This window comes from Squalius cephalus, assembly GCF_949319135.1.
Source record: "Squalius cephalus genome assembly, chromosome: 6".
Taxonomy (NCBI): Eukaryota; Metazoa; Chordata; class Actinopteri; order Cypriniformes; family Leuciscidae; genus Squalius; species Squalius cephalus.
The window spans coordinates 7,046,405-7,066,109 of record NC_137127.1 but is presented as its reverse complement, the minus strand read 5'-3'; the positions used below and the strand labels follow the sequence as shown (position 1 = coordinate 7,066,109).

The 19,705-nt window shown below is 36.3% G+C and overlaps 2 protein-coding genes across 2 annotated transcripts; one reads left to right on the top strand and one right to left on the bottom strand.

Annotated features, from left to right (window-relative positions):
• The first annotated feature begins 3,430 nt into the window (after positions 1-3,430).
• Positions 3,431-5,123, top strand: serf2a (small EDRK-rich factor 2a). Its single transcript, XM_079874140.1, has 3 exons — positions 3,431-3,581; positions 4,490-4,595; positions 4,755-5,123. Exons 1-3 carry the CDS (start codon positions 3,575-3,577, stop codon positions 4,819-4,821), a joined length of 180 nt encoding a protein of 59 aa, XP_079730266.1. The 5' UTR covers positions 3,431-3,574; the 3' UTR covers positions 4,822-5,123.
• Positions 5,124-5,188: 65 nt separating this feature from the next.
• On the bottom strand, positions 5,189-17,529 carry rasef2 (RAS and EF-hand domain containing 2). Its single transcript, XM_079874139.1, has 17 exons — positions 16,976-17,529; positions 15,905-16,057; positions 14,845-14,935; positions 12,115-12,210; positions 11,942-12,022; positions 11,284-11,399; positions 11,102-11,170; positions 10,915-10,996; positions 10,681-10,751; positions 10,304-10,487; positions 10,116-10,214; positions 8,837-8,978; positions 8,654-8,735; positions 6,061-6,175; positions 5,873-5,986; positions 5,720-5,796; positions 5,189-5,633 (listed from the first exon to the last, which is right to left on the bottom strand). The coding sequence occupies exons 1-17, from the start codon at positions 17,284-17,286 to the stop codon at positions 5,531-5,533; spliced, it is 1,986 nt and encodes a 661-aa protein (XP_079730265.1). The 5' UTR covers positions 17,287-17,529; the 3' UTR covers positions 5,189-5,530.
• Positions 17,530-19,705: the final 2,176 nt, after the last annotated feature.

Genomic DNA, 19,705 nt, shown 5'->3' with positions numbered 1-19,705 from the left:
AGTAAAGATAAAATAGACAAATAGAACAAGTAAAGTCACTGCTATAAGTCAACATTTCAGTGCTGTCAAATCGTATCTAACATAAAAGAGGTGTTTATATAATATGAGTGTTTCTAATATATATGTATGTGTGTGTGTATATATATATATATATATATATATATATATATATATATATATATATATAATGTCACACATATTACATAAACTTTTATGTTAGATGCGATGAATTGGGAATAATTGATTTTACGCAACTATTTTAAACCTATTCTACTTTCATAATGTGAAATATGATAATTAAGCACTTCTTTTTTACTTCGGGAATTGGTTGGATCATAAGTGGGAATTAATATTTTTCAAAACACAATTTCTACATTGCTCTTCCACATTTATCCAAGCTGTTTCATTATATAAATGAATATATTAATACAATATAGATTGATGAATATGTTCTGAGTTTAATGAAATTCAAAAAAAAAAAAATAATAATCTTTTTAAAAAATATTTAGTTCTTAACATTTCTGGAATGACAAAATTAATTGTGGTTAGTTAAAATACCAACACTTACATGTTTTTTTTTTTTTTTTGAAAACAAGCAGCTTTGTATAAGAAATACCAGAGGAAATATATTCCCTTGTATTGAGGGTCATTTGAATATTGTGTTGGACAATGGGGGGCCTTCAAATAAAAAAGTTTGAGAACCAGTGGATCAGAGTATACAAAGACAATTTTCTTTAAAATAACATGCACCGATGAATCATTCATAAGACCAGGAAAATGCATTAAGAAAGCAAATAAGGTCTATTTTGACTTCATGTTGATTTTACATCTGCCCTTACAGAAGTGGAACCACATCCGGCCTTGAATACTAACCCACACAATTACTCTGGTTCCACTCCAGAGTTCGGTTTCCTGGGCATGAGCATTACTCTGTCCGCCTCCACACTCCAGCACTCCTGTAAACAGTCTGAGCGGTGACTCATCATACAGAGGATCTAATATTAATCTATTGTTGCCCAAACCTGCTGGTGTGACGTGTCGGAGGAAGATCACAGATTCTGTCCCTGGCTGTTATTAATGCAGACATTGTATCTGATAACAGCACAGGTGCGTTTCTCTCAGATGAATGGCTGAAGTGTCAGTCTGCTTTGCTGTGGTCATTTGAGTCCAACTTTTTTTAAACAGAAATATATGCTTTGAATTGTTGGTGTTTTTTAAAGGCGACTTGTTAGGACAATAGTCTAAAGCAGTGGTTCTTGACCAGCAAACTTCTAAGGGTACATCAAGATGACTTTAAAATATAAGCTAAAACTCAAAATTAGAATATTTCTTAATTCACCCCCAGAATTCTAAAAAGTGAATATTGTTGTGGGCAGTGGGGGGCTTTGGGGTCAAAAACCACAGGACTAAGAGAGTCAAGGGTTTGCTCGACTATCATTGATCTACGGTGGCCGAGAGAGCTCAACGCGCTGCAAATGAAGAAAACACATGCAAACAGAAAAAAACGCATGCAAATAGAAAAAAACACATGCAAATAGAAAAAAAACCACCAGCGAATAAGAAAACATCTTCATCAGTTTTACAACTCACGTGCGTCCCAATACTCACAACACAACCAAATACAGAAGCGCGCTGCAATTACAGAAACGCGCTGCAAAAGTTCACAACAAAACCAAATACAGAAACGCGCTGCAAATAGAACAGAACACAACGGAAATGTTTCCGGGGAACCCAATAAGTGACGGACGGACGTCTAGGACGTGCTTACAGCTGTCTACTTTTATTTTTTATTTTTTTTTTTTTTTTTTTTTGCAAAACATACAAAGATGACACGTTTATGACATACAACTTTGTATACAATATACAAAATGTATTTGCGATATGTTCAATGTCATAAGAATACTAAAAAGAGCTGAAGACTAAAATAAATAAATAAATAAAAAAGATAGAGAAAAAGAACGAGGAAAAGACATTAATCTATACATCAGTTACATTGAACACATTTTGTCATGTTATGTTATAATAAGTTTCATAAGAAATGTTAGAATGTAGCTATAGGTCCAAATATGAGACGGCAAGTTTTAAAGTTGAGACACTCACACAAAGATATAACACATATTTTAAAAACTTTGTTGTATAAAATGTATATTTATTTGCAACAGTTATGTTAACAGCATTAATACTATATTTCTGGTAAGAACAGCTATTCAGCTGATGGACACGCGCTGCGTTGTCATGGGAACATCCCAGGTGAAAATAATGAGGAAATTACGTTGTCTTTCGTTGCTCCCTTCATCAACATAATGGCACACAAGTGCCCCGCTCACTCCAAAGTGCCCAATTCAAGGGCTCTGCCGTCTGCCCTTTTAAGAGAGTAACGTTAGGGCATAGGTAAAAGCCAGAGCCCGCGTCTCTCTGGTAAAGCTCGCGAGCCGTCCGTCCGTCACTTATTGGGTTCCCCGGAAACATTTCCGTTGTGTTCTGTTCTATTTGCAGCGCGTTTCTGTATTTGGGTTTGTTGTGAACTTTTGCAGCGCGTTTCTGTAATTGCAGCGCGTTTCTGTATTTGGTTGTGTTGTGAGTATTGGGACGCACGTGAGTTGTAAAACTGATGAAGATGTTTTCTTATTCGCTGGTGTTTTTTTTTCTATTTGCTTGTGTTTTTTTCTATTTGCATGTGTTTTTTTCTGTTTGCATGTGTTTTCTTCATTTGCAGCGCGTTGAGCTCTCTCGGCCACCGTATTGATCCCTGCTCCATCATAGCCTACAGCAATTCGAATGTGTTTCTGCAAGCTACCCAAAATATTTCATTATAGGTCTATTGGCTTTATGACTTAGCTAGCTTTTACGTTATTGACATTCCGTGTCTTGATGTTCCCTGCCATAACATGCACCAGGAATGAAGATGGCAGACTTTTAAGATAGAGTAATTATGTATTTTTGTAGGCCAACCCAGAAGTCGGCCTCATCCTCACGGAGCCAGCCCTTCAGACTCAAGGCCTGATGAACTCCAAAGCAGCTTTCATTGGCCAACTGACCAAAAGGAAGCCTGAGTGACATGTAAAGCAACCAATCACGAGTTGTTTTGTTCAGCGTCGTGTTTAGGGCGGGGCATCAGAGTGTAAAACTCTTGAACGTCTTTTAAAAAGTTTATGCCGTGAACTTCACATACTTTTGAAAATCCAGCGTTTAGTTGATTATGATAGGCGCTAATTGTCACAGTTGTAAATTTATTTACAAAATATAAGTTATTGTATTATTAACAATATTAGCTTGCAGATTTTTTCCACAATTTCTAGTTTCTATCATACAGCCCGGTTCTGAGGCTCTGGTTTAAACCTACCAAAATAATCTTAATACAGTTTAACCCTTAACCTATGACAACCGTTCCTGACGTCACATGTTGTATCCAATCAAATGATTGCCTCCTGTACCGAAAGATCTCGCGATGCTGCCGATGCTTCAGTGCAAGTTTGACGACGGACAGTAAAGACATCGGTTGTTTGCTGGGTAAAAAGATAGCGGCCCTTGGGGTGAGCTCATCTGAAAATCGGATAAAACTGATTAAAAAAAAATGACAAGTGAGTATATAAACGGAACTTTCTTGGGTCCAGTTTTGCGATATTTGGTCGCTGTCAGACCTAAACGAGAGCTCTGACATCCGGCCACAGCGAATGTTAGCCTGGCAGATTGAGTCCAATGGAAAATCGACTGGTCGGGATTTTATAATATATATAGTTAATGTAATTGGACTGTATGTGTTTTGTATGATTCAACTCATCGAATTATATGTATACCATTAAATTTGTCCTAAGTTCGTTTTTTTAAAAGTTTGTGTTGGCATCTATCTATATAATGTGGCGCTCACACAGCCTTCATCTTTGCCCGAATCCATTTCAGTTAAAGCTGCAGAAACAATCACTGGTATATATATATATATATATATATATATATATATGATAAATTGATCATAATGCTTAGGCGTCTTTGAGTCAAGTTATGCGTTACACATAAGGGCACGTCACTTCCTCATAAGAATCACAAAGGAGAACCTTTAAAAATATATATATTTTTAAATATAAGTTTTGTATCATATGATACATCCGGGTATTAGTGTGATTGATAGAGTGAGAATATGGAGCTCACACCCGAGTTTTATAAAGGCCCAAACCAATCAAAATATCTACCAATAATGTTTCTTATTAACATTGTATTATGTTTTGCATTTTATTACATTGCCAATTGAGAGAAACGTTTCTCAAAAAATAAAATAATCCTAAATTGCTTCAGTTCAGTAAATGGTCATCTTGAAATATTTTACATTTTAGTAGTCATTAAAGATAACGTGTTTACCATGACCTGAAGGTGGACATTATAATAAAATAAGTATGAACTATCAATCAAGACATGTAGAAGAGTTAAGTTCTTCAACAAAATTGATTGTGTCAGTCAGATCAGATATTTAATTCCAGCACTGTGTCCTCTTTAGGGGGAAACCAGCGTGAACTTGCTCGCCAGAAAAATGCCAAGAAGCAAAGTGATATGCACAAGGGCAAGAGAAACGATGGTTTATCTGGTGCTGCCCGAAAGCAGAGGTAACAAAACTTGAGCTGGAAGCAGCTTCTCTGGAAGAAGCTCTCATTCATAATCTGTTGCTTAGTTTCTGTGAGTATGAGAAATGGAAATGTGCTGCAGTTTAACATTGTAGTGGGACACTATTAACTGCAATTATCTTTCCGTGTATTCTCTTTTAGAGATGCTGAAATAATGCAACAGAAGCAAAAGAAAGCCAACGAAAAAACTGATTCTAAAGCCAAATAGTTAGAAGACATCAAATCCTCCAGACGGTCTTAAGCCATCATTATTGTTGCTGTCATTTGACTGCATCTTTTTCTTCTTGCTCTGGATTCAGCTGTACCATTGTTTGTACTTTCCTTTAAAGGCCTTTTGTACATCAATTTAGTTTGACTGGGTATTTACTTTACTGTGCACAGGTCTCTTTTCTTCAGCAGTATTTACCATGTAAAGACCAAGAATAACCGACCCATCTCAGAAACACATACTCTTGTATTTTTATATTTCCTTTACTAAAAATTGTTGAATAAAGTGTAACTCAAATCGGAGTTTGCTGCTCTTTTTTTTTTTTTTTTAAGAGAACATCAGAAGAATGGCTTCCAGACCATTGATTTAAACTAAATAAATCTAAAACTTTTATTTAACAATGTTAGAAACATGTACATCCTTCAACAAGTCATTCAAATATAACAAATAAAAAAAACATTTAAATAAACATTGAACCCTGAAGTGAATTGATCATTTGTAGGCAAATGTACAAGTATACATTTGATCAGGAGGACACTTACAAAACATCCAAAAGTTGGCAATTGCTTAAGTGACTAACTTGATTCTTTAAAAATGGTTTTATTAACATTTTCCCAATAAAGGTCATTTTATAAGGTGAAATAATTATTTAAAAAGTTACCTTTACTACAAAGCACTGACATTAAAATAAATTTAAGACATTTCACTTTTAAACTCCACAGCAGTTGCTCAGCGTCTTCCTCCGTTTGTGAAGACTCAGATTCACCTGGGACTCTGACCTCCGCCCCAGTTTTGCATGTTTCTTTACTTCTCTGTGATAATGTTTCAGAAGACATTTGAAACTTCAAAACACTTCATATCTTTACTCGGTTTTAGAATGAGCAAGAGCTGATCTTACCTTGCTAAGTGTAAAACGGCCTCGACGACGTTCGTCCCCTCTTTAGCACTCGCCTCACAGAACAGGGCGTTATAAGCCTGTCATGGACAGCAGCCGTTACAAATTGACAACATGATGATTAATACATTCTTTCCACACAAATCGGAGACTCACCATAGCAAGCTTTTCCCCATGGAAAGAGCTCACACAGCTTCCCTCTGGCCTCTCTGCCCTCAAATCCACCTTGTTCCCGATTACACACATTGGGATGTCCTTATCGGTTGACTCCTGTGAGGGAAAATTGATCGGATTCAGACTATAAATAAAAAAGGAAAAGTAAAGGTCAAAATTTGTCACCGTACCTGAATCTGTTCCACCCATTCACGAACATTCAGAAAGCTGCTCTCAGACGTGACATCGTACAGCAGTAGCACTCCGTGTGCTTTGCGGAAATATGACCTAGCAATGCTGCGGAACCTGGAGAAAAGCAACAACTTTTTAAAAATGAATGTGCTTACAAAGTATTGTCGACATACACTACAGCTCAAAAGTTTGTGGGTCAGTAAGAACTTTTTCAATATTTTTATTTCAATACTTTTAATCAGCAGCATTCATTTATTCACTCACATGGTTGGGCACTTGTAATGACACATCAAGGATGTTAAGAGGCTAAAAGCAGGTTTAAAACTTGCCCCATTGAAGTCAACAGGGTGCAAATTTTAAAGAGGATAACACGGTGTAGGCAACACTGATTTTTGTCGTTGTTCTCTGTACTGACAGCACTCCAAATTTACAAAAAAATGTAAAAAGTACATGTACATTTAAAAGTTTCCACAAAAATATTAAGCAGCAAAACTGACACTGAAGCATGGAGTATTGGCTGATGAAAATTCAGCTTTACCAACAATGTAATACACAAAAAAAAAAAAAGTAACTTCACAATATTATCGTTTTACTGTATCAATCAAATAAATCCAACCTTGGTGAGCACAAGTCTTTTTTTTTTTCTTTTTTTTTTAAAAAAGCATTCAACTCTTACTGACCCCAAACATTTGAACAGTTCTTTATCTTCAGCATATGGTTCATTAGACAATGAAAACAGCAGGCAGCAACGACAAATCAAAGGCTTAAAATCTGAACGTCCCACAGGAATTACCCTTTACAACTAGAAATTCCTTCATGTAAAATAAAGTCCTCAAACATACATTTATGCTACAGATCAAGTAACAAACAAAGGCTCGGTTTCACAGACAAGCCTTAGATTAAACCAGGAGTAGGCATTTAAGTAGCTTTTATAAAAGTGCCTTAGGAAAAAACATTACTGGTGTTCATCGTGACAAAACAATGGCATTGATATATTTTAAGATGTGCAAGTTACTTTCAGTTAAAAGAGCTCAAACATGCATTTTAGTCTGAAAGTAGACTTAAATCTTGTCTGTGAAACCGGGGGAAAGAATCCAACACAAGCTTCACATTTAAACCCTAGGCCTGCATGCCTGCCAATATTACATTATTTACTGTAAACATGTTTCCCCTTCATTTATACATGTGATTCAATTTATTTTCTGTGGCAACATGCCACATTTGTTAAACAGGACTGACGGGACAGTCTTAACCATGTAAAACTCACTTAGAATGCAATAAAATGATATTGAAGAAATTAAAATTAATCAAGTCACCGCACAAAACACTAACCCAGTTGACAATGTTTTAGCATAAACCAGCATTCAAAAGTTTTGGGGAAGTAAGATTGTGTTTTTGAAGGTCTCTTATGTTAAAGGAGAACTCGGCAACTCTAGCGAACTCTAGTCACTTCTTCGCTGATTTTTCCTTTTGTCGCATGTTTTCCCCACGAGCTCCCCCTACAGCTGTGGGGGGGCGTATATTTCACAACACGGACGTAAAAAACTCACTTGCGGCGGCCTCCTCCCCCTCTCTACCGCTGCTCATGTGCGTTTGTTTTGATCGGAGCAAGCCAACTGTATCGTGTGGAGCTATGTCTACCGAGGTGGGTAATCTGGTAATACATCATACATGCGTGTGTGTTTATGTCGAATTGCCGTAAAGCAATTCGTGTTTCGCGCTCGTTCTCGTTCTCGCTTCTCACGAGACTTCCAATTTCTATCTTGCCGGGACGGTAGTCCCCAAGTTGCAAGGTTGGTTTTCCGCCTGGGAACGCTGGGGGGAGCGGGGAAAGTCACCAATATCACCAGAACAGGTTGTTTAACCATCCAAATGAATTCTAGACAGTTTTATTAAGTTAAAAAAGTTACCAAGTTCTCCTTTAACTAAGGCTGCATGGATTTGATCAAAAATACAGTAAAACCATAAGTGTGAAATATTACAATTTTAAATGTTTTTCATTTTAATATTAAATGAATAAATGTGATGCAAAGCTTAATTTTCAGCATCATTTACTCCAGACTTCAGTGTCACATGATCCTTCAGAAATGTTTGAGGAAACCATGATACATTCTTTGCTGAATATAAAGTGCAAAAGCAGTCATTTGAAAAATCTTGAGGAAAATCTCGTTGAATTTAGGGCTGTTGAAGTGAAAACAATAGCAGCTCAATAGACTTTTATACAGTCCTGCCAGAGCCTGTATATTAGGACAGTCATGTTACATAAGGATTTGAATGGAACGCAAGGGCGGCAGTGCACTGCTTCACAGGAGAGGATTGAATGCGGCATCATGTTTTCATAATCATTGGAAGCCAAAATCAAAACAGAAACAAATTTTATTAATTGCATCCCTAGTCAAGTCATCTTTGAGAGCAAGGGGCCCCCTGGTGGTTCAGGGGCCTTACACAACTTGTGTACTTGGCGTATAGGGAGGACCGGCATTGTGTACCAGCAGACAAATTTAGTATCTGTGCACCTTAATTCATATATAACTTCATCATAATTTTAACTATCCATGTTGTTGGTTCTTAAATCGGACATTTTACATTTACCTTTCCTGTCCAGCAGTGTCCCAGATCTGAAGGTTTGTTTTCTCTCCATCTACAAGCATCTTCTTGATTTGAAAATCAACCCCTGCAAGAACGAATTTTGAGCTCTTTGGATTCTATCATCATAATGTATACATATGGTAACATTAAAGCTCATTCAAAAATAGCGTGGTTGCATGTTCTCACCAAGAGTGGTTTGCATATCTCCTCTGAATTCGTTAAGACTCAACCGTAGTAAAAAGCTGGATTTTCCTGACCCAGCATCCCCAGCCAACACCAGACGATACACTGGATCAAGATCTGTGTCATGCAAGTCGTCTTCAGTTTGCTATAGAGAACAAATGTACAAAGTCCATCACAGTGCTTCTCAACATTTTTTACTTTTTTTACCAGTTTTATAGTGCCGCCATTTACTAGATAAGATTAACGATTAAATTAACTATTTTATAGCCAATAAAATATTTTAGAACTTGCCATAACTACAAAAATGAATACTCATAGGATGCATACAAATGCTTAGAGTTATAAGTAGGGCTGTCAAACAATTAATCGCATCCAAAAAAAAAGTTTGTTTTTACATAATATATGTGTGTGTATGGTGTATAATTATTTTCTATATATAAATACACACACATGCATATATTTAAGAAATATTTGCATGTATATACTGTGTATATATATTTATATTATATATAATTTATATTATATATAAATATTTTATATATAAATAACAAATTTTTCTTAAATATATACATGCATGTGTGTGTATTTATATATAGAAAATAATTATACATCATACACACATATATATTATGTAAAAACAAACTTTTATTTTGGATGCGATTAATCGCGATTAATCGTTTGACAGCCCTAGTTATAAGTATTATTGTAAAGTCATGCCAGGTATTGAAATCAAACGCATGATCAAATATCATATCCAAATTTAATTTATCATATCAAAGTTTCTCAAGTTCTTCTTCGAGAGAAAGAATAAAAAAAAAAAAAAGTTGTCCTATTTTAAATTGTTTTATGTGATATTGAGGCCCCCAGATCCCAGAGGATATGATTAAACAGCATTTGATCATTATACACAGGATCCAAATGCTACTAAAAATAGTCCTTGGAAATAAGTTACTTGCTAACTGGCCCATAACTTTACAAAAACACTTCGGGCCTTTATAGTTTATCAAAACTACTGTATGTAGTAGTAGTAGAGCTGAATGTTATGTCAGCAGCTGAGGCTATTTTCATGACAAGGGCCGAGATACAAGTTACACAAGAGTTGCACAAATACAATTTTTTTTTTTAAAAACCCAGCAGTTTTAAGATTACACAAGATGTATTACATTTACATATGATCCTAAAACTTTCTTGTAAAATCTTACTAATCAAATCCTTAAGTAAGCTTACTAAATAAAAGTCTACTTCAAAGATGTTTAAAAACTAGGGAGTAAGCAAGAACTACCTTGACAGGAAAAGCAGATAAGCGTCGCCGAAGTGAGGATATTGAGCCAACTCTGCTACGAGGTACAGATCCCAAAGCTTCAGACTTCAGTTCCGACACCTACAAAAACATTAGTAATTTACCTAGAAAGGAATTATACAGATACACAACACGTACAGTGTGAAAACTAGTGAAAGCTGAAGACTTGCCTCCAGTTCAGATGGAATAGAAGAGTAACTATGATGCACTGTCTCCACTGAATTATGGCTGTCGTCACTGTCATAATCGCTGGCTGACATCGGCTCAGGGTCCGTCTGAAGGGAAACGCCACTGTCCAAATATTTATCAGCCCAGCACTTGACCAAGGACATAGTATCCTCTTCATTAGTAAAACTATAAAAAAAAATAAAAAAAAAGTTAAAAATAGACATTTAGTCCTCCATAGAAAAAAATTAATAATTTAATTAATATAGTATAATATAAACACACAGACCTAAACAAAGCATCTTGAATGTTTACTCTGCATTTGTTGCAGTTGTACCTTGACAGAATAATATACTGAGCAAACAATAGAGGGCATAATTACCCGCTCTGATTCATTGTACTCTGTCGAATTGGTTTCATCTTCCTAGGAGGAATTTCATTTTTTGGTGAGAGCTACAGAAGAACAAACATTTTAATGAGGATAGTTATTGTGTACATTGAAATGCATTCCAGAAACAATGCTGATATCCTTTATGATATCAAAATCCAAATATTTGATCATGGTTAAAATGAATGCAGTACCAACTCAAATAAAAAAAACCGATTATATAGCTACCCGTCTTTTTGTAGAGGAGTTCTCCTGGCTCAGAGCAGAGCGTAACCCATCATTGCTGTCATACAACGATTTGTTCACTTCCCTGAAAAAGTCAAACCTTTCATATCAAAACAAGCAAGAAATCCATTTCTTCATTAGAATATTTTGATTAATTTGACTATTACAGAGAACAACTGAATTGACTTACTGGAGGATTTCTATATGGCTGGAATAAGACTGATACTCCATCACCATCTTCTTAAGGTCATCACTTTCTCTGAGAAGGAAAAATAAAACAAAAGTTCACATTTATTTAGGCTGTTTGTGAGAACCAATGGCAGCAATCATCTTTACATACACAAACCCAGTTTGAAGCATCAGTATTCTCACCTCTCGTGTTGGAGTTTCTGGTCAGTGAAGGCATTCTTCAATCCGTCCAACTCAACCTGGAGAACTGAGACATTCATCTTGGCTTTCATAAGAGAACTCCTCAGCTCCTCATTCTCCTGCAGAGAAACAAATGAAAGCTGTAGAGGTCATACATTTAGCAATTTGGTATTTAGGGTGCCAACCCTTATTTTGCAAATACAGAATAAAGGGTAATCTGCCCCGCCAAATTCAGACAGATTGGGCTACGATGTGTCAGTGGATAAGCTGTGGTGCCTCTAACAAAATGGTTCATAATTTGACATTTAAAAAGTACCGTTGTTTTGTTACATTTTTATTTGAAGCGTAAATCATTCTCATATTCTATTTCTATGGCCTTATGTGATAGTTCACCTCAAGACGTCTCAAGTTTTCAAAAAAAAAAAAAAAAAAAAAAAAGAAGAATGTTGGGAACTTTTTTTAATGAAGAAAAAAAGAAAAGTAATTTCTCAAAATATATTTTATCTACAGAAGACAGTCACAGAATAGAGTGATGGTGAGAATTTACATTTTTGGGTGAACCATCATTTTAGATAAAAATTGGCAGACTTTACCTTACTCTCCCCTAAGGTTCAAACATTTCTGAAGGGCACTGCATGTGGTAGTAGAATCTGATTCATACCTGCATCAGAGCTTTAATCTGTGCTCTCAATTTGATGGCATCTTCTCTGGGGCTGTTTAATTTCGACTCCTCTTGATACTGCTAAAATTAGAGAACGTAAGAAACTATGCAAGTTACACACAAAATATCGACAAACCCACATGCATTCAAATGAGAATCCCACATTGTCTCACCTTTGTGAGCCTCTCGATTGTTGTTTGCAGGTCTGCCAGCTCATTCTCATGCTTGATTTGGAGCATAGCAATGGATTCATCCAATTTCTTCTGCTCCTGTATGCATGAAACCCAAGAAGAGTGTTTTCCTTATATGCACAGGCCTAATAAAGAGGCATTTACAAGCTCTCATAGAGAAGCCTTTGTGCACAGAGTCAGGCTGGCCTTCCTGTTAAAAAGCTCACTGGGCTACAAGAATAAAGGTGAACTACTGAGCAAGAAGCTAAACCCGAAATCCCTCTTTTCCACTCAGCAAGACAGAATAAATACACATTTACACGTATGAACCGTGGTTATAGTAACGAATGCCATTTAAAAAGCATTCAATATATACACCGTAGTACTTAAAATACACGGTGTAACTTTTTTGTTCAAAATTAACAGTTTAAATAGTTAGTAAATACAACAATCCTTCAGAAACATGTCTTAACCCGTTTCACTATGGTAAGCCAATTATAAGCGTTTGTATTTTAGACCTGACATGGTTTTCACAGGAAATAAACCAGAATCAACACTGGCTTGGCTTTTCAGAGATTATGAGAACTGAAGGATTTGAAATGTTAAAGTGACGTGGAGGTGACATTTTTATTACTTAACAGGCGAGTAAGGAACTTTATTGTTAGAGTTCTGTTTTACTGTTAGAGTTCATTGTAAAGCATTTTCTATTGTGCAGGCTCATATTAATCTGTAGTCACGCAGAGCCGAAGCACAACCAAAACAATGTTTTTACACAAAATGCATGCAGTTTTGTTTAGTGTCCCTTTAGTCTACAACACATTTGAATATCATTAAGAATTCAGAAAAGCATGACCTACTTTTGCTTTATTCTGCATGTAAAAATGTTACATTGTTAACTCTTTCTTTCCCCACCATTGACGGAAATTTCCAGCTTTCTGTGTTTTCACTGTTATACGGTAGGGGGCGCTATTATGCATCTCCTGATCAAAACACAACGAAGTAGAAACAAGCTATAGCATATACATATGTAAAAATGCAGCAATCAACATTAAACCAGATATAAATTAAAACCTAATGGTGGTGCCTAATGTTACTGAATGAAATGTCGACCCAGGACGAGCTATGTTGATGGACTCGACCTACTCCATCTATGTTTTGATCATCGTTCTGAATCCAATCCAGACAGTCTTGACAAAAGCAATTTCCTCAGCTTTTTGCTCAAAATGTTGCCTTTCATGAATAATTTGTTACATTTATATAGCGCTTTTCTGGGTACTCAAAGCGCTTTACATGGAAGAGGGAATCTCCTCAACCACCACCAATGTGCAGCATCCACCTGGATGATGTGACGGCAGCCATATTGCGCCAGAACACACACCAGCTTACTGGTGGAGAGGAGACAGTGATGAAGCCAATCAGTATATGGGGATGATCAGTGTTCGAACTATACCATGTGTTTTGGGGGAGCCCACTTTTGTTGATGTTTTTTTTTTTCAAAGGGGGAGGGGGGGGGGTATTGGTTATGTGCGTGCCATACGAGGATGGGAAGTTCGAATCATTTTACTGACTCTTGTTCGCTCTCGTTCATCAAAATGAAAGAATCTTTTTTCGAGCCATTTCGTTCATCTAAGGGGCAAATGTTTACTTTTAACAGGCAAATTCCCCGAACACATCCACCTACGCAATCTTGATTATATTCTGAATTAAGAAATCATAATGCAGTCAAAAATAATTTACAAGGAACAATTACTTTACCTTCAGAGTCTTTCATTCATCTGTCACGTGACAGACGCAATTATGAATGGATCGTTCATGAACGACAGATATAACAGCTACAAGTCAGAAGTGTATGCACTACTTGCTTTATGCAAGCACTATATAGGATAAATCACTACACAGGATTTACCTTATTATAATTTATCGACCCGAATTGATAGGTCAAACAGCAAACATCCACCAACAAATAGTCTATAAATAGGATGTCTTTGAGTTCACATGAACAACGGTTAAATTATTCGTCGGGCTACAGAAGAATACCATAATTCCTCCATTCAATTAGGCCTAAGACATCGAGAGTCACGCAGACCTAACAACTCAGCCACAACACATTTTGGGAATAACATGCCTTACCTTAACACAGAATGGATTAAGGACTTCGCGCGCATATCAAACGTTTATATTTTTTTCGACGAAGTTAGTTAACATGAGTGGAATTTGCACCACAGCGCCGCACCACAGCGCCACCACACCTTGATGCTCATGACAAGAATAGCCAATATCATGCATAGTTATCTTTATTGAAGTGAATTACCGGTAGGTTTAAATCGCCATCCTGCATGAATGAATGATATTTTTGCTATTTTACACATAATAATCCACGTTGATCACATTACACAAAACTGAAATTGCACGTCAAAATAACACTGTCAATATTTTTTGAGACCCCCCAAAATTTCACAAATCATGTTTTCAGGGGAGCCCATGTCTTAAGGGGAGCCGAGCTCCCCCTAGCTCCCCCGTAGTTCGCACCCTGGGGATGATTAGGAGACCATGATGGACAGAGGCCAAGGGGCAAATTTTGAAATTGTGAAAATGATCAAAATGCTGGCAGTGGCTGACAACTTTTTTGAAAAATGCTGGCAGGGAAAGAGTTAATATTCAAACTATTGTACATAAATGTGCCAAGTCATAATAAAAATAGTCACTGAATATAAAACATGTCTGACTTCTCACCTGTTCTCTGACCCTTTCTTCTGTGCGGGCCAGTTGCTGCTGCACGTCCTCCTCCATCTCATCTAACTGACAGCTGGTCAGTTCCTCTGTCCTGTTGACATCAAAAAAGCAAAAGGCATTGCCTGAACTTTTTAGAACCAAATGGCAACTTTAAAGTCTCCAGAAAGCAGTTTGAAACAACCGGTCTTGGATGCATTAAAGAGTTTCCTAAGACCAAGTGCACCGGCATCCAGGTCTCAAAAGAAACGTTCCCCAGAGGAGCTACTACTGGAGAGATGAATTACTCCTTTAAGCTACACTGTCTTATAATCATCAAGTGGGTGCAGTTGAGCAAACCTCTGACGAAAGGGAAGGGAGGAATGAAGGTAGGACTCTTGAGAAAACAAGCCGCAACTGTGTAAGGTGGACCGGAGGTGAAACAAACAGCCTTATGCTAAACACACAGTAAAAGGCCTGGACTGTGTTTCACTGAGAAAACAGAGCACTCAAACTGTGTCCACACCTACTCTCAAATTCTTGAGAAATACGAGGAGAAGGACAAGCTTAGTAACTTTGCACTAATTTTCAATTTCCTCCTTCCTTAAGAATGGAAGAGATTTTCTTCATTTTAATAATGTAAGCTTTAGAACCTGAATCATTATATGAACCAAAAAAACACTTCCTGGACAAAAAAAAAAAAAAAAAAAAAAAAAAAAAGGCCAGTGTTTCTGTCCACCAACTGATTAAGTAGATAGGAAGTTCACAACAATATTAGTGATTCATTAATCTGATACGGAACAGCTGTTTAAATTCTGTGTCTTACTCCCACTAGAAAGCTTCAGAAAACTTCCAAGGGGCCTCAGAACAACAAGTTTTAAATAACGAACAATTAAAATGCTAAAGAAATTCTTTAAAACGTGTAAAGGGACATGAAATTATATCGAGGTACAACTACTATTGTCCTTCATAATATCTCATCAGCCTTGGCAATGACAATTTGAAAGGGCCAAACCAGCTGTTGTAAAACCTGTTTTTGTATCAGCACAGCATCCCGGCTGAATCCTGGAAATGCTCCTCTCACCTTCGAAGACTGGTCTCGAGTTGTTCACTCTCCATCCGGTGTTCTTTGCTCTCGGCCACAAAGGCTTTGATGACATCCTCATATTGCTGCAGTAACAGCTCATCTGATGTGGAGTGGATTTGTTCATACAACTCGCTCACTGCATCGCACTGCCTGCAGACAAGGGGGGGAAAAAAGTGGGAACAGCAATAAAGCACAAGGACTGAATGAGCGCATCTTATGTGGATGGATGAAGCCAGTTGTCAAGACTTGGCAAAATTTACAAAAAAGACTTTACAAAATGGCAGAATTTACAAAATGCAGATGAAAAACATCTGTGTATACACAAATTTACTTAGCTATGGGCAGATAGAAACCATAGACTATTGTTTTTATATCCAGCTAGATGTAAATGGAGGAACTGAGTCCAGGGAGTGAATGTTAAAAAAAAAAAAAAGTCCCAGTTAAAAACGCAGAGGATTTCCATCTTTTATCCCCATAAGAGCATCCAAACGCTATGCACATTTCATGCATAAATAGTAGGATTTTATGCATCTATGGTCCAAAATATATAAAATATATATTGGCCATTTCCACCACTGGCGAAAAAAACCAAAAAAAAAACACCCAAACAAACACATTGTTACATCTATCTTTGTGAGGAGATTCATTGACACAATGCAATCTCTAGCTCCTTACCATAACCCCATCACAAGTGCCTAAACTGAACCCTTACCCCAAACCCAATTATAACCTTATCCCTAAAACCAAGTCTTGACCCTCAAACAAGCCTTTAAAGAGCTCTCAGAAAGTGAGAACCAGCCAAAATGTCTTCACCTTTCTCTTTGTCCTCACTGGTCTAAAACTCAAAGCGGGCTTCACAAATTGCACAAGTCCACACACGATATTTTTTAGAACTTGAGCTACCTTAAAAACTAGAAAGTAAACTAAACTAGTTTAAACTAATCCGTTTAAAACGTAGGCAAATTAGCCTATATTGTCTCGTGCATCCTCTTATGTTAATAATGGACGCAAGTAAAAGTTTAACAAAATTAGTGAATCTGAACTTCACAAGTCAAAACATAAGCCTACCTTCCTAAATAAAAGGCCACATCTCCGTCTAATGTGTTTTCAAACTCATCCCAAGCGCTTCTCTGACTTTGCAAACTGTTTCCCAACAAAGCAAGATTGAGGGCTTCGGAAACTTCGTGAAAGCTTGACGAAAAGTCGTTGAAATTAATGTATCCGTCTCCATCCAGGTCGAACTTGTTGAATAAAGTCCTGATCTCGTCCGCAGGGACATTAAGCTCTCGGCAAACAGTAGTGAAGTCCTCGTATTCGACTCTTCCTGACTTATTCCCATCACATGCTGCGAAAAGTCTCCGAAGGTCAGTTTGGTTCATCTTTTCACTTGACGAGGACAAGCAAACGCTTATTTAAAATACACCCGTGTACAACGACAACGCTCCAAATAACTTATGTGAAAGTGATAAAACGACGAAAGTGTGAGGAGAAATGAGCGTTTACATGCAGCCTACTGTACATCATTCACCAACAGGTGCGCGCGGACACCTCGCACTGAAACTAGAGGCAGGTTAGATAGATGAAGCATGCGTGATTGGATGATCGCTCATTATCTCGCGTGTAACAAGTTAAACTCGAGTTAGTGTGTCATTGGATACCCGTGGAGGTAGGCGTGCTGTAAAAGCGCACAACAATCTGAGAACCAGCCCATATTTACATTGGTCTCTCAGTCTTGGGCAACTAAGCAGAGGTGTAAAGTCCAGGGGTCAGAAAGTAAAAAGTCCTGCCATATGTTTATTCCACCCATGAACTCAGCCAGCTGATTTCACTAATTAGTTCATCCTGGCTGAAAAACTGTGCTAATTAGCAAATCCTGGTGACTGGAACAAAATACCGAGGAGGACTTTTGCTTTCTGAACCTGGACTTTACACCTCTGCAACTAAGTGCTTAAAAAAAAAAAAAAAAATAAATAAATAAAAATATATATATATATATAAAATATATATATATATATAAAATATATATATAGAAAGCATAATATATATATATATATATATATATATATATATATATATATATATATATATATATATATATATATATATATATATATATATATATATATATATATATTATGCTTTCTATCAACCAAAGAAGAATATAGCAAATATAGTATATGTAAAAAGTTGCTGCATGCCTTACATTTTTAAATACAATAAACTTGGATGTTTGTCATTTCAACAAGTCATGTCATTTTTACAAGAAACTGACTTTATAACGAGTTGTTCTTGTATAACTTATATAAAAAGTTGAGTTAAAGCAATGCAAAAACATATGCTGTCATAATTGATCATATATATATATATATATATATTATTATTATTATTATTATTATTATTTATTTTTTTACATAGGCTAATTATGAATAAGACAAAGACAAAATAATAGTTAAAAAACAGAGACAAATGCTGAACTTATACTATGAGACTTTATGGATATTTTATATTTTATACATATGTGTGTGTGTGTGTGTGTTTGTAGACTACTGCCAGATTTTACTGTGCCACGTAATTATTTTCCTAATAGAAATATGGCTTATTTTGCTATTAAATTTAGTAACGACTATAATAAAATTATCGAAAAATAAATTAGCAAACATCATCACGAAAATGACATCAGAAAACGCGGTCACGTTGACGTAGTTCTGTCGCGCGCCAGACGCCAGTGCGCGCGCGCGGCGGGTTCATGCTGTCGAGGGCGCTACTTTATTTCCCTTTCAGGTGTGGACTGTTCTTTATCTGCTGAAGGACATTTGCCTCCCTTTGTTTGGTAATGTCCACCACGACACATAACCACACTCGTATTCCATACAATTCAATGACATTTTCTCTGAATTATAAACTGATAGGCAGGTTAAATAAATCAAAAAGTAGCCTAAATAAAAAAGTAGCCTATGAAATGTTTATTATTTTTCATTGTCTCTCTGGCTGTGTCATTCTGCAAACAGGGCACCGCACCTTAAACTAACTCAAGTGTTTACATTCTGTCATAGTTAACTTTTAGCCTGCGTCAAATAACTCACGCGCATAAAGGGGGATTATCCAGAGGAACTTAATTATTTACATAACTGGATTTGAGTATCGTGTTGTTGTAACTATGTCAACTATTGTGTGTTACTTTATTTAACCTGGAAGAAACAGATAGTGATGATGACCACAATGATTACGGCCATATTCAAGGATGAGTCGTTTATATACCGACAATTGCCACACGATGGCAGCATTATACGGTCAAATGTTAGAGCGCTCGCGAGAACTTGGCTCAAACTCCTTTGAAAAGAGAGATTGAAAAGAGGCGACAGACCCAGTCAAAAGGTTGGAAACATTACTATTTTTTATGTTTTTGAAAGAAGTCTCTTTTGCTCATCAAGCCTGCATTTATTTGATCAAAAATACATAAAAAAACTGTAATATTGTGAAATATTATTACAATTTAAAATAATGGTTTTCTATTTTAATGTGCTATAAAATATAATTTATTTCTGATGCAAAGCTGAATTTTCATCAGCCATTACTCCAGTCTTCAGTGTCACATGATCATTCAAAAATCATTCTAATATGCTGATTTATTATCAATGTTGGGAACAGTTATGCTGCATAATATTTTTTTTTTTTTTTTGGAACCTGATAGTTTTTTTTTTAGGATTCATTGATGAATATAAAGTTAAAAAGAACTGTCTGCATTTATTCAAAATATAAATCTTTCTAAAAATATAAATCTTTACTATCACTTTTTAT

Bases quoted from the DNA above. Each gene is read 5' to 3' on its own strand.
- rasef2 (XM_079874139.1), bottom strand. From the start codon at position 17,286: ATGAACCAAACTGACCTTCGGAGACTTTTCGCAGCATGTGATGGGAAT. The intron at 10,997-11,101 runs GTAAGTCAATTC...TGACTTTTTCAG, and splicing joins AGCCATATAGAAATCCTCCA to GGAAGTGAACAAATCGTTGT. The intron at 10,215-10,303 runs GCAAGTCTTCAG...ATGTTTTTGTAG, and splicing joins CTATTCCATCTGAACTGGAG to GTGTCGGAACTGAAGTCTGA.
- serf2a (XM_079874140.1), top strand. The intron at 4,596-4,754 runs GTAACAAAACTT...ATTCTCTTTTAG, and splicing joins GGTGCTGCCCGAAAGCAGAG to AGATGCTGAAATAATGCAAC.